Here is a 14,780-nt window from a genome sequence, read left to right as displayed (position 1 = left end):
TGATGATATCTGTAGCAAGAATCCGACTTCTTATGGCACAATCATTCATGAAGTAGTAGCTCATAAGAGTACTTTTATTTCATGTATTCTTAGTCATGAATCTAGGACCTCGGTCAAGGCTCACAAACTCACGAAGCATACTTTATCCCTACCGGTTGGCCGGCATGTGTGGCTTGGTCAGCCGGATGGTCTTACTTTCGTCCGTGTAAACATTGTGACGGTTTGATTAAAATTTCGAAGTTTGTCTAAAAAAAACTCATCAGAAAATAAACAAGCGCTGTTGCACCAGTGTTATAGTGAAAGAAAACAGAAGTGTCTGTTCTCCATAACGCTGGTAATGGAGCACCTGAGTCGAAAACTGCAAGCTGTGAGTGGAGAATAAAACAGCCGGGGAAATAGAAAAAGTTGCACAGAACTTCTGGAGTACTCGCAACAACTTTGGGCACCAAGGATTTGGATACATTTTGTTTCGAAAGATTGTGATGCATGACTCACAACAACAATGATTGCTACTAATATAACCTACTACTAGTACAACGAGATTCTCCGTAACATGCAATGAGTTCCAGGTTATATTGACATCGCTCTCGCTCGGAGGCGTACAGGCAACGCGGCAATGGAGGCTTGGTGGCCACAGTGCGGGGTTCATCTCGCGCTGCTTCTAACTGGGCTGATCCTCTATCGCGCTATCTCATCACGGCGTTATGGTCTCCGACCCCTCCCGCTCCCGCCGGGGCCGCGGGTGCTGCCGTTCGTCGGCAACATCTTCTACACGAGGGACATGACCCACCGAGGCCTGGCACGGCTGTCCGCGCGCTACGGCGGCCTCCTTCACCTCCGCGTTGGGCGCCTGAGCACCGTGGTCGTGTCGACGCCGGAGATGGCCCGTCTGGTGCTCCAGGTGAACGACCGCGCCTTCGCCAACCGCCCCGCCAGCGCGCCGATAGCCTACCTCACCTACGGCCGCGCGGACATGGTGTTCGCGCAGTACGGGCCCTTCTGGCGCGAGATGCGGAAGCTGTGCGTCCACAAGCTCTTCAGCCACCGTCGGGCCGCGTCGTGGGCCGCCGTCCACGACGAGGTCGACGACCTGATCCGCGACGTTGCCAGGTACACTGGCTCGGTCGTCAATCTCGGCGAGCTCCTGTTCAACATGTCGATGAACATCACGCTCCGGGCAGCGCTGGGGATGCGGAACGAGGGTGAGGACGCCGCCGAGTTCGTGGCCATAGTGCAGGAATTCGCCGAGCTGTTCGTGGTGTCCAACTCCACCCTCGCGGACTACGTGCCGTGGGTGGCGCGGCTGGATTTGCAGGGGATCAACAGGAGGATGGTGGCGGCACGGGGTGCGCTGGACCGGTTCATCGACCGTGCCATCGACGAGCACCTCGCCCACCCGAAGCCGGTCGATGCCGCGGGCGCCGACATGGTGGACGGCATGCTGGCTTTCCTCGTGGACATGCCCGTGTCTGCCGACAGGGTGAGTACCGACTCCAGTGCTCATGGGTCGACGCTTCGTCTCACCAGGGACAACATCAAGGCCACCATTATGGTAAAGTGAACGATGGCCGAAATTTAGCGTGCCCAGCCCCACCACCACTCCACGGATTAAATATTTTGATTACAATACGCGCAGGATGTGATGATCGGTGGGACAGGACCAGTAGCGATGATAATTGAGTGGTTAATGTCGGAGCTGCTGAGGGACCCGGAGGAAATGAAGCGGGTGCAGAGCGAGCTGGCCGTGGTGGTTGGGCTGCACCGCCAGGTCGCGGCGGGTGACCTGGACGAGCTCCCTTACTTGAGGTGCGCGGTGAAGGAGACCCTCCGCGTGCACCCGCCCGGCCCGCTCCTCCAGCACGAGGCCGCCGAGGACTGCGACGTCGCCGGCTGCCGCATCCCCAAGAACACCCGCGTCCTGATCAACGTGTGGGCGATCGGGCGAGACGCCGAGGCCTGGAAGGACGCCGGGACGTTCAGGCCGTCCCGGTTCGACGCCGGCGTGGACGAGGCAGAGACGGACTACCGTGGCGGCCACTTCCACCTCCTGCCGTTCGGCGCGGGGCGGAGGTCGTGCCCCGCCATGCAGCTGGGGATGCACGCGGTGGAAATGGCGCTGGCGCGGCTGCTGCATGGCTTCGACTGGAGCCTGCCGAACGGGATGGCGCCGGAGGATCTTGACATGGAAGAGGCATACGGCGCCACCGCTCCACGGGCCGTGCGGTTGTGCGCAGTGCCCGTGCCCCGTCTTACCTGCCCCGTGGTCTAGCAGAGCCGCGCGTGCACAGCTCGTGTTGCCAGATCAGTGCAAGTAACGTGGTACTCGTCGAATAAATAAGGGACCGTCTATTCCTGGGTTGCCTCTTTTAATTCCGTTTATGTACACCGTCAAAAAATTCCGTTTATGTTGATTTTGCTTGATTTCAAAAGACATGTTTGAAACACAAACCAAGATGGACGAAAGAAATGCATTCACTTATGCTTCACTTTTGGTGCTACAAAAATAATAATGAATTCTCCCCTTTTCATTGTTGGCGCATTCTTAAAAAGGGGGATTAGTGGGATGTTATTGATGCATATGCTAATATAAGAAGAAAAGGCATTACTTGCAAAAAAGAAAGAAGAAAAAGCGTTAAAGGAAAACAGATAATCGCACTATATATTCTAAAATGACCATGTCAGCCATTGTTGTAGTAGATCACTAGATCCTTCATGGTACGCATTGACTCACCCGTCTATTTTTTTAGGATAGAATAATAGATTTTTTAAATATATTTGTGCTTAAATAAAATGTTGAAAGGTGAATATAAATGTGTTGTTAAAATTACTAAGTAATAGAGTGGTGGTCAATTATTTTACAATGTCAAATATTCTTGTGACTTTTTTCAAGACATGTCATCAATTGGGCTTTATTGGGCTTTAATGGGCCGCTATTCTTGTGACTTTTTTCAAGACATGTGTTGTTAGAAATCTATGAAGTAATATTTGACATATTGTAGGCTTGCATAGCGGCCCAATAAAGCCCAATTGACCACATGTCTTGAAAAAAGTCGCAAGAACAGCGGCCCATTAACAAATGCATACCAGGTCGCGGTAAATTGGAGCTGAAACAAACATCTGACGACCAAAAATGATCTAAATGCAAAATCCGATGGCCAAAATTGTTGGGGACATGGTTGTTGTTAAAATTACGAAGTAATAGAGTGGTGGTCAATTTTTTTACGATGTCAAATATTCTTGTGACTTTTTTCAAGACATGTGATCAATTGGGCTTTAATTGGGCTTTAATGGGCCGCTATTCTGGTGACTTTTTTCAAGACATGCGTTGTTAGAAATCTATGAAGTAATATTTGACATATTGTAGGCTTGCATAGCGGCCCAATAAAGCCCAGTTGACCACATATCTTGAAAAAAGTCACAAGAATAGCGGCCCATTAACACATACGGACCAAGTCGCGGTAAATTGGAGCTGAAACGAACATCTGACGACCAAAAATGATCTAATGCGAAATCTGACGGCCAAAATTGTTCGGGACAGGGTAGAGCTCGGTTTAGGTGTAGTTTTACTGTCCTAAATAGCATACCTCCCCTTGAGCATAAGAAAACAATGAAAAGGGAAAAAAGAAATTCATATATATATATATATATATATAGGACGGCTGTTTGGGACACCTAGGTGCCTGGGCACCTTACCTCCTAGCCGTTGGATGTATGGCATTGCCGTTGATCCAAGTACTAGTGGGTAAACCCGTTAATGAGTATATTTGGTAGTAACAAAAATTTATGGTAAGCATGCATGCATGCGTGCATGGCATTTCAATACTAATTGATAGTCATCAATGCGTTAAAGTTTCCAGATTTTAGTGCATGTAACTAAATTATATTTGTACATGTACGTGTGTGGAAAACTAGCAGTCTAAGGTACATAGAAAACGCTTCAAACGTCATGTGTACGTATACATGTACATGTACTAATATTTAAATTGGAATTTATGACAATTTATTTTGATTTTCACAAAGATTTTTGCAAAGATAGCAGAGCTATTATAATCCTTGAGTATCATGCGTCAAATACATCTCTATCGATTATGTTGTATAGATATTCATATTTACAGGAATGAAACATATCATCCATCAAGGTATTTAATTTACGAACATGTATCCACCTATTAAAAGGTAGTGTCATTTGTGGGTATATACCAATAAATTTCACTTCGAGGTATATGTACATACTGAGCAATATTTTCACTATTCTTTTTTTGGGACTTGAGTATGCACCAAATTATATCACTGTTGGTTATTCAAACTTCATTTCATTTAGGATACCCGAGATATATCCATAATCTTTATTAGGTATCATACCTTGGTATGTGTATATTTTCAGTAGAAACAATACCTCGGGTATATGTATATTTTCATTAGGTATAATATTTTCGGTATGTATTTTCATTAGATATAATTGCCCCGGGTATTTGTATATTTTCATTAACAATATCTTGAGTATGCACTTTTTCGCGGGCCTGAGTATGCACTTACAAATATATTGGACTATTTTGTACGTATCTAGTAAAAATTAGAATAAGTCATAGGGTATATACTGAACCAAGTACGAGCGTTCAAACTATTTTTAATGTGACTAGTCGAATTTGTTTAAGGAAACAAATTATTCGAGGGAATCAATAGCTTCTAGTTTTTTGGAAACCAATCTGCAATAAATGGCAGCGGAAGTAATTGCATGCAGGTAGAGAAAGGAAAGAAGATTATTTGGATGGTACTAGTGATTATTTCCAAATACAAAACGCTTAACGGGTTGGATCCGAATGAGGTGCCTGGGCACCTAGGTGCCCCATATAATTTACCTATATATATATATATATATATATATATATATATATATATATATATATATATATATATATATATATATATATATATATATATATATGACACACACACTACAATGGACATGTCGCACGTTGTTGTAAAAACATTACAAAGTAGTGGACTAAAAAAATGCACAAAAAATGATGAAAAAGGGGATATGTGCTCCGCTACAGATTCCACTGTCACAAACACACATGAGAAAAAGCATTGTGTAAGAAAGAACGAAAACACTCCTACTTGCACTTTCTCCCCTATACCAGGCCAGTTCTTTTGGCCAATTCTCCTAGAATCAGCCCGCTCCCCAGCTTTTTTAAGAATCTTCAACTCCCATCCGAAAATCATAGCCACAAATGGGAGTTGAAGATTCTCCGAGAAGCTGTGAAGGGGGACGATTCTTCCATAATTGACCAAAAGAACCGGCGCATCATCTGATGAGTTATAACCGCATTCCACTCAGGTACTGTCCAACCGCAAAATAAAGGCCCATTTGACAAACAAAACAAAAAAGAGCCCACGAAAAAAAAATCAATAGGCCAAACTCATAGAAAAATGGACGGGCCGCGCCACATTGTGGCCCGAATCAAAAACAGCTTGTCTGAACGAAAACCGCACACGCCAATCTAGATCCAACATACAAAGCATTGATTGAGCGAGGGAACAAAAGGGATTTATCCCACGAGCTCATTCTGGGTGAAAAAAGAAGATACCTTGATGAAGAAAAATGTAATAGATAGCCCTGGTCTTGCTTTTCCTTTCTGGTCGCATAAATGGAGTTGCTTATTATGTTTGAATTCTATCATAAAACCTCCTATGTGTCGGGAGGATCTGACTCATCTACTCTAAGCTTAGCTCGAGTGTTGTGAACAGTCATGTTGCTTTTGTGGCCTCGTTTTAATAAAAAAAACATGATCGTTGATGGCGCGCATTGCTGCTCCGTCTATTTGAATGTAAAATGGTAAGATTTGTGCAATATGACGAACATGAAAGCTAACTTTACATATTGGGTAGTGATCGAAGAGGAGATTTTTACAATAAAATAGTTTCAAATACGTCACTTTGATGTAAATGACAGCAAAAAGCCAGACATGCTATAATGACACCATCCAGTTTGGTGCTGAGTATGACAGCACCAAATAGCAATGGAACAAAGGGAGCAATTAACTAAAATGTTCCATATGCGGAAAGACAATTGAATAGTCCCCGTTCATATTTGAAGTTGTTGCAAGGGTAGATTTTTTTTATTAAACTGCAAGGTAGAATTTACAAAGCTAGTAACCATCTGGAATAAAAGACCAATGTAAAAAAACTGGTAAGAGATTTCATTACACGCATAAATATTATGTGAATTGGTCAGATAACACACGTCACACGTGCGTGTACAACAACACTTATTTGCGCATATGGATCTACCATCCTAAACAACCTCATGCGTATGTATAGGAACAATAATAGCCGACAGTAGCTTGTCATGAATAATTACAAACAAATAAGCATGGAAAATATGCAATCGTATGAGGACACTGGATATGGAAAATTAATATGACATTCCACTAACTAAGCCGCTAGCAGCCATTGGGATCCCAGGTTTCAGAATTCATGAACAAAAAAAACCCAGAGACACCTCAAGAAATTTCTTAAACAAGCCTGAAGCATTCCTGAGCACTTGGGCGTCAATAACTGCAATAAATTAAGAGCAGAAATCAGCATCAGTACAAACATTGAGTGCGAAGGCATTGTAGTGGGGAAGGGAAATATCTAAAGGAAATATGCCCTAGAGACAATAATAAAGTTGTTATTTATATTTCCTTATATCATGATAAATGTTTATTATTCATGCTAGAATTGTATTAACCGGAAACTTAGTACATGTGTGAATACATAGACAAACAGAGTGTCCCTAGTATGCCTCTACTAGACTAGCTCGTTAATCAAAGATGGTTAAGTTTCCTGACCATAGACATGTGTTGTCATTTGATGAACGGGATCACATCATTAGAGAATGATGTGATGGCCAAGACCCATCCGTTAGCTTAGCATAATGATCGTTTAGTTTTATTGCTATTGCTTTCATCATGAGTTATACATGTTCCTCTGACTATGAGATTATGCAACTCCCGAATACCGGAGGAACACCTTGTGTGCTATCAAACGTCACAGCGTAACTGGGTGATTATAAAGATGCTCTACAAGTGTCTCCGAAGGTGTTTGTTGGGTTGGCATAGATCGAGATTAGGATTTGTCACTCCGATTGTTGGAGAGGTATCTCTAGGCCCTCTCGGTAATGCACATCACTATAAGCCTTGCAAGCAATGTGACTAATGAGTTAGTTGCGGGATGATGCACTACGGAACTAGTAAAGAGACTTGCCGGTAACGAGATTGAACTAGGTATGATGATACCGACGATCGAATCTCGGGCAAGTAACATACCGATGACAAAGGGAACAACGTATGTTGTTGTGCGGTTTGACCGATAAAGATCTTCGTAGAACATGTAGGAACCAATATGAGCATCCAAGTTCCGCTGTTGGTTACTGACCGGAGAAGTGTCTCTGTCATGTCTACGTAGTTCTCGAACCCGTAGGGTCTGCACGCTTAATGTTCGATGACGATTGGTATTATGAGTTTATGTGATTTGATGTACCGAAGGTTGTTCGGAGTCCCGGATGAGATCACGGACATGACGAGGAGTCTCGAAATGGTCGAGACATAAAGATTGATATATTGGACCATGTTGTTCGAACACTAGAAGTGTTCCAGAGAGTTTCGGATAAAACCGGAGTGCCGGAGGGTTACCGGAACCCCCCCCCCCCCCCGGGAAGTTAATGGGCCACCATGGGCCTTAGAGGAGAGAGTGCCGGCCAGGAGGTGGCGCCCCCCAAGTCCGAATTGGACAAGGGGTGGGGGCGGCGCCCCCCTGCTTCCTTCTCTCCCCTTCCTCTTTCCTTCCCCTCCTTGTTGGACTAGGAAAGGGGGGGGGAACCTACTCCTAGTAGGAGTAGGATCCCCCCCCCCTTGGGCGCGCCCCTTGAGGCCGGCCGCCCCCCTCCTCCCCTCCTTTATATACGGGGGAGGGGGCACCCCATAGACACACAAGTTGATTTCTTAGCCGTGTGCGGTGCCCCCCTCCACAGTTTTCCACCTCGGTCATATTGTCGTAGTGCTTAGGCGAAGCCCTACGTCGGTAACTTCATCATCACTGTCACCACGCCGTCGTGCTGACGAAACTCTCCCTCGGCCTCAGCTGGATCTAGAGTTCGAGGGACGTCCCCGAGCTGAACGTGTGCAGATCGTGGAGGTGCCGTGCGTTCGGTACTTCATCGGTTGGATCGCGAAGACGTTTGACTACATCAACCGTGTTACTAAACGCCTCCGCTTTCGGTCTATGAGGGTACATGGATACACTCTCCCCGCTCGTTGCTATGCTTCTCCTAGATAGATCTTGCGTGATCGTAGGCAATTTTTTTGAAATACTACGTTCCCCAACAGTGGAATCCGAGCCAGGTCTATGCGTAGATGTTATATGCACGAGTAGAACACAATGAGTTGTGGGCGATAATAGTCATACTGCTTACCAGCATGTCATACTTTGATTCGGCGGTATTGTTGGATGAAGCGGCCCAGACCGACATTACATGAACGCGTTCATCAGACTGGTTCTACCGCTGTGCTTCGCACACATGTGGCTAGTGGGTGTCTGTTTCTCCAACTTTAGTTATATCTAGTGTGACTATGCCCGGCCCTTGTTAAAGGTTAAAACAGCACACTTGACAAAAAATCATTGTGGTTTTGATGCGTAGGTAAGAACGATTCTTGCTAGAAGCCCATACCAGCCACGTAAAACTTGCAACAACAAAGTAGAGGACGTCTAACTTGTTTTTGCACGGCTTGCTGTGATGTGATATGGTCAAGACGTGATGATATACAATTTGTTGTATGAGATGATCATGTTTTGTAACAGTTATCGGCAACTGGCAGGAGCCATATGGTTGTCGCTTTATTGTATGAAATGCAATCGCCATGTAATTGCTTTACTTTATCACTAAGCGGTAGCGATAGTCGTAGAAGCAATAGTTGGCGAGACGACAACGATGCTTCGATGTAGGTCAAGGTGTCAAACCGGTGATGATGGTGATCAAGACGGTGCTTTGGAGATGGGGATCAAAGGCACAAGATGATGATGGCCATATCATATCACTTATTTGATTGCATGTGATGTTTGTCTTTTCATGCATCTTATTTTTCTTAGTACGGTGGTAGCATTATAAGATGATATCTCACTAAATTTCAAGGTACAAGTGTTCTCCCTGACTATGCACCGTTGCGACAGTTCGTCGTGCCGAGACACCACGTGATGATCGGGTGTGATAAGCTCTACGTTCACATACAATGGGTGCAAGCCAGTTTTGCACACGCAGAATACTCGGGTTAAACTTGCCGAGCCTAGCATATGCAGATATGGCCTCGGAACACTGAGACCAAAAGGTCGAGCGTGAATCATATAGTAGATATGATCAACATAGTGATGTTCACCATTGAAAACTACTCCATCTCACGTGATGATCGGACATGGTTTAGTTGATATGGATCACGTGATAATTTAGATGACTAGAGGGATGCCTATCTAAGTGGGAGTTCTTAAGTAATATGATTAATTAAACTTTAAATTATCATGAATTCCTGATAGTATTTGCATAAGTATGTTGTAGATCAATAGCTCGCGATATAGCTCCACATTTATTTCTGATATGTTGCTAGAGAAAAACTATGTTGAAAGATGATAGTAGCAATGATGTGGACTAGGTCCGTGATCTGAGGATTATCCTCATTGCTGCACAGAAGAATTATGTCCTTGATGCACCGCTAGGTGACAGACCTATTACAGGAGCAGATGCAGACGCTATGGACGTTTGGCAAGCTCGGTATGAGAATTACTTGATAGTTTAGTGCGCCATGCTTTACGGCTTAGAACCGGGACTTCAAAAACATTTTGAACGCCACGGAGCATATAAGATGTTCCAAGAACTGAAATTAGTATTTGAGACTCATGCCCGAGTTGAGAGGTATGAGACCTCTGACAAGTACTTTGCCTACAAGATGGAGGAGAATATCTCAACCAGTGAGCATGTGCTCAGATTGTCTGAGTATTGCAATCGCTTGAATCAAGTGGGAGTTAATCTTCCAGATAAAATAGTGATTGACAGAGTTCTCTAGTCACTATCACCAAGTTACTGGAACTTCGTGATGAACTATAATATGCAAGGGATGACGAAACGATTCCCGAGCTCTTCATGATGCTGAAATCGACGAAGGTAGAAATCAAGAAAAGCATCAAATGTTGATGGTTGACAAGACCACTAGTTTCAATTAAAAGGGCAAGGGAAAGAAAGGGAACTTCAAGAAGAATGGCAAGCAAGTTGCCACTCCCATGAAGAGGCCCAAAGCTAGACCCAAGCCTGAAACTGAGTGCTTCTACTACAAAGGAAATGGTCACTGGAAGCGGAACTGCCCCAAATACTTGGCGGATAAGAAGGATGGAAAAGTGAACAAAAGTATATATGATATACATGTTATTGATGTGTACTTTACTAGTGTTCATAGTAGCCCCTGGGTATTTGATACTGGTTCAGTTGCTATGATTAGTAACTCGAAACAGGAGTTACAAAATGAATAAAGACTAGTTGAGGGCAAGGTGATGATGTGTGTTGGAAGTGGTTCCAAGGTTGATAAGATCACCATCGCACACTCCCTTTACCTTCGGGATTAGTGTTGAACCTAAAATAAATGTTATTTGGTGTTTGCGTTGAGCATAATATGATCGGATCATGTTTATTGCAATACGGTTATTCATTTTAAGTCAAAGAATAATTGTTATTCTGTTTACATGAATAAAACCTTCTGTGGTCATACACCCAAGGTGAATGGTTTATTGAATCACGATCGTAGTGATACCCATATTCATAATATTGATGCCAAAAGATGCAAGTTGATAATGATAGTGCAACATATTTGTGGCACTGCCGTTTAGGTCACATTGGTGTAAAGCGCATGAAGAAACTCCATACTGATGGGTTTTTGGAATCACTTGATTATGAATCACTTGATGCTTGCGAACCATGCCTCATGGGCAAGATGACTAAGACTCCGTTCTCTGGAACAATGGAGCGAGAACTGACTTATTGGAAATAATACATACTGATGTATGCGATCCGATGAGTGTTGAGGCTCACGACGGGTATCGTTATTTTCTGACCTTCACAGATGATTTGAGCAGATATGGGTATATCTACTTGATGAAACATAAGTTTGAAACATTTGAAAAGTTCAAAGAATTTCAGAGTGAAGTGGAAAATCATCATAACAAGAAAATAAAGTTTCTATGATCTGATCGTGGAGGCGAATATTTGAGTTACGAGTTTGGCCTTCATTTGAAACAATGTGGAATAGTTTCGCAATTCACGCCACCTGGAACACCATAGCGTAATGGTGTGTCCAAACATCGATATCGTAACCGTACTTTATTAGATATGGTGCGATCTATGATGTCTCTTACCAATTTACCACTATCGTTTTGGGGTTATGCATTAGAGACAGCTGCATCCACGTTAAATAGGGCACCGTCTAAAATCCGTTGAGACGACACCGTATGAAGTGTGGTTTAGCAAGAAACCTAAGCTGTCATTTCTTAAAATTTAGGGTTGCGATGCTTATGTGAAAAAGTTTCAGCCTGATAAGCTCAAACCCAGATCGGAGAAGTGCGTCTTCATAGGATACCCAAAAGAAACTATTGGGTACACCTTCTATCACAGATCCGAAGGCAAGATCTTTGTTGCTAAGAGTGGATCCTTTCTAGAGAAGGAGTTTCTCTCGAAAGAAGTGAATGGGAGGAAAGTAGAACTTGATGAGGTAATTGTACCTTTGGATAGTAGCTCATCACTGAAATCAGTTCCAGTGATGCCTACACCAATTAGTGAGGAAGTTAATGATGATGATCATGAAACTTCAGATCAAGTTACTACCAAACCTCGTAGGTTAACCAGAGTACGATCCGCACCAGAGTGGTACAGTAATCCTGTTTTGGAAGTCATGTTACTAGACCATGATGAACCTACGAACTATGATGAAGCGATGATGAGCCCAGATTCCAACCGATGGCTTGAGGCCATAAATTCTGAGATAGAATCCATGTATGAGAACAAAGTGTGGACTTTGGTGGACTTGCGCAATGATCGGCAAGTCATTGAGAATAAATGGATCTTCAAAAGGAAGACAGACGCTGATAGTAGTGTTACTATCTACAAAGCTCGACTTGTCGAAAAGGGTTTTTGACAAGTTCAAGATGTTGACTACGATGAGATTTTCTCACTCGTATCGATGCTTAAAGTATGTCCGAATCATGTTAGCAATGGCCACATTTTATGAAATCTGACAAATGGATGTCAAAACTGCATTCCTTAATGGATTTCTTAAAGAAGAGTTGTATATGACACAACAAGAAGGTTTTGTCAATCTTAAAGGTGCTAACAAAGTGTGCAAGCTCCAGCGATCCATCTATGGACTGGTGCAAGCATCTCGGAGTTGGAATATACGCTTTGATGAGTTGATCAAAGCATATAGTTTTATACAGACTTGCGGTGAAGCCTGTATTTACAAGAAAGTGAGTGGGAGCACTACAACATTTCTGATAAGTATATGTGAATGACATATTGTTGATCAGAAATAATGTAGAATTTTCTGGAAAGCATAAAGGAGTGTTTGAAAGGAGTTTTTCAAAGAAAGACCTCGGTGAAGCTGCTTACATATTGAGCATCAAGATCAATAGAGATAGATCAAGTCGCTTGATAAATTTTTCAATAAGTACATACCTTGACAAGTTTTTGAAGAAGTTCAAAATGGAATAGTCAAAGAAGGAGTTCTTGCCTCTGTTGCAAGGTGTGAAGTTGAGTAAAGACTCAAAACCCGACCACGGAAGAAAATAGAAAGAGAATGAAAAGTCATTCCCCATGCCTCAGTCATATGTTCTATGAAGTATGCTATGCTGTGTACCAGACCTATTGTGTACCTCACCATGAGTTTGGCAAGAGGGTACAATAGTGATCCAGGAGTGGATCACTGGACAGCGGTCAAAATTATCCTTAGTGAAATAAGGAAACGTTTCTTGGTTATGGAGGTGACAAAGAGTTCGTCGTAAAGAGTTACGTCGATGCAAGCTTTGACACCAATCTGGATGACTCTAAGTCTCGATCCAGATCCCGAATACCGGAGGAACACCTTGTGTGCTATCAAACGTCACAACATAACTGGGTGATTATAAAGATACTCTACAGGTGTCTCCGAAGGTGTTTGTTGGGTTGGCATAGATCGAGATTAGGATTTGTCACTCCGTGTATCGGAGAGGTATCTCTGGGCCCTCTCGGTAATGCACATCACTATAAGCCTTGCAAGCAATGTGACTAATGAGTTAGTTGCGAGATGATGCATTACGGAATGAGTAAAGAGACTTGCCGGTAACGAGATTGAACTTGGTATGATAATACCGACGATCGAATCTCAGGCAAGTAACATACCGATGACAAAGGGAACAACGTATGTTGTTATGCGGTTTGACCGATAAAGATCTTTGTAGAATATGTAGGAGCCAACATGAGCATCCAGGTTCCGTTATTGGTTATTGACAGGTGATGTGTCTCGGTCATGTCTACATAGTTCTCGAACCCGTAGGGTCCGCACGCTTAACGTTTGATGATGATTTGTATTTTGAGTTATGTGATTTGATGTACCGAAGTTTGTTGGGAGTCCCGGATGAGATCACGGACATGACGAGGAGTCTTGAAATGGTCGAGAGGTAAAGATTCATATATTGGAAGGTTGCATTCGGACATTGGAATAGTTCCGAGTGATTCGGGCATTTTTCCGGAGTACCGGGAGGTTACCGGAACCCCCCGAGGAAAGATATGGGCCTTATGGGCCATAGGAGGGAGGCTAACCAGCCCACAAGGGGCTGGTGCACCCCCCCACAACGGAGGAGGCCTAATTGGACTTGGGAAGGGGGCGAATATTTGAGTTATGAGTTATGGGCAAGATGACTAAGACTCCGTTCTCCGAAAGAATGGAGCGAGCAACTGACTTATTGGAAGTAATACATACTAATGTATGCGGTCGGATGAGTGTTGAGGCTTGCGGCGGGTATCGTTATTTTCTGACCTTCATAGATGATTTGAGCAGATATGGGTATATCTGCTTGATGAAACATAAGTCTGAAACAATTGAAAAGTTCAAAGAATTTCAGAGTGACGTGGAAAATCATCGTAACAAGAAAATAAGGTTTCTACGATCTGATCGTGGAGGTGAATATTTGAGTTATGAGTTTGGTCTTCATTTGGAACAATGTGGAATAGTTTCGCAACCCACGCCAACTGGAACACCACAGCGTAATGGTGTGTCCGAACGTCATAACCGTACTTTATTAGATATGGTGCGATCTATGATGTCTCTTACCGATTTACCACTATCGTTTTAGGGTTGTGCATTAGAGACAGTTGCATTCATGTTAAATAGGGCACCATCTAAATCCGTTGAGACGACGCCATTTGAACTGTGGTTTGGCAAGAAACCTAAGCTGTCATTTCTTAAAGTTTGGGGCGACGATGCTTATGTGAAAAAGTTTCAACCTGATAAGCTCGAACCCAAATCGGAGAAATGTGTCTTCATAGGATACCCAAAGGAAACTGTTGGGTACACCTTCAGTCACTGATCCGAAGGCAAGATATTCTTTGCTAAAAATAGGATACTTTCTAGAGAAGGAGTTTCTCTCGAAAGAAGTGAGTGGGAGGAAAGTAGAACTTGATGAGGTAATTGTACCTTCTCCCGAATTGGAAAGTAGTACATCACAGTAAT

General features: G+C 43.5%; 1 protein-coding gene across 1 annotated transcript; it reads left to right on the top strand.

The window, feature by feature from the left end:
- The first annotated feature begins 531 nt into the window (after positions 1-531).
- LOC109761842 (cytochrome P450 84A1) lies at positions 532-2,446 on the top strand. Its single transcript, XM_020320667.4, has 2 exons — positions 532-1,552; positions 1,637-2,446. The coding sequence occupies exons 1-2, from the start codon at positions 617-619 to the stop codon at positions 2,267-2,269; spliced, it is 1,569 nt and encodes a 522-aa protein (XP_020176256.1). The 5' UTR covers positions 532-616; the 3' UTR covers positions 2,270-2,446.
- The last annotated feature ends 12,334 nt before the right edge of the window (positions 2,447-14,780 follow it).

This window comes from Aegilops tauschii, chromosome 2 (assembly GCF_002575655.3).
Source record: "Aegilops tauschii subsp. strangulata cultivar AL8/78 chromosome 2, Aet v6.0, whole genome shotgun sequence".
Taxonomy (NCBI): Eukaryota; Viridiplantae; Streptophyta; class Magnoliopsida; order Poales; family Poaceae; genus Aegilops; species Aegilops tauschii.
This window is presented reverse-complemented; position numbering and strand designations above follow the sequence as displayed.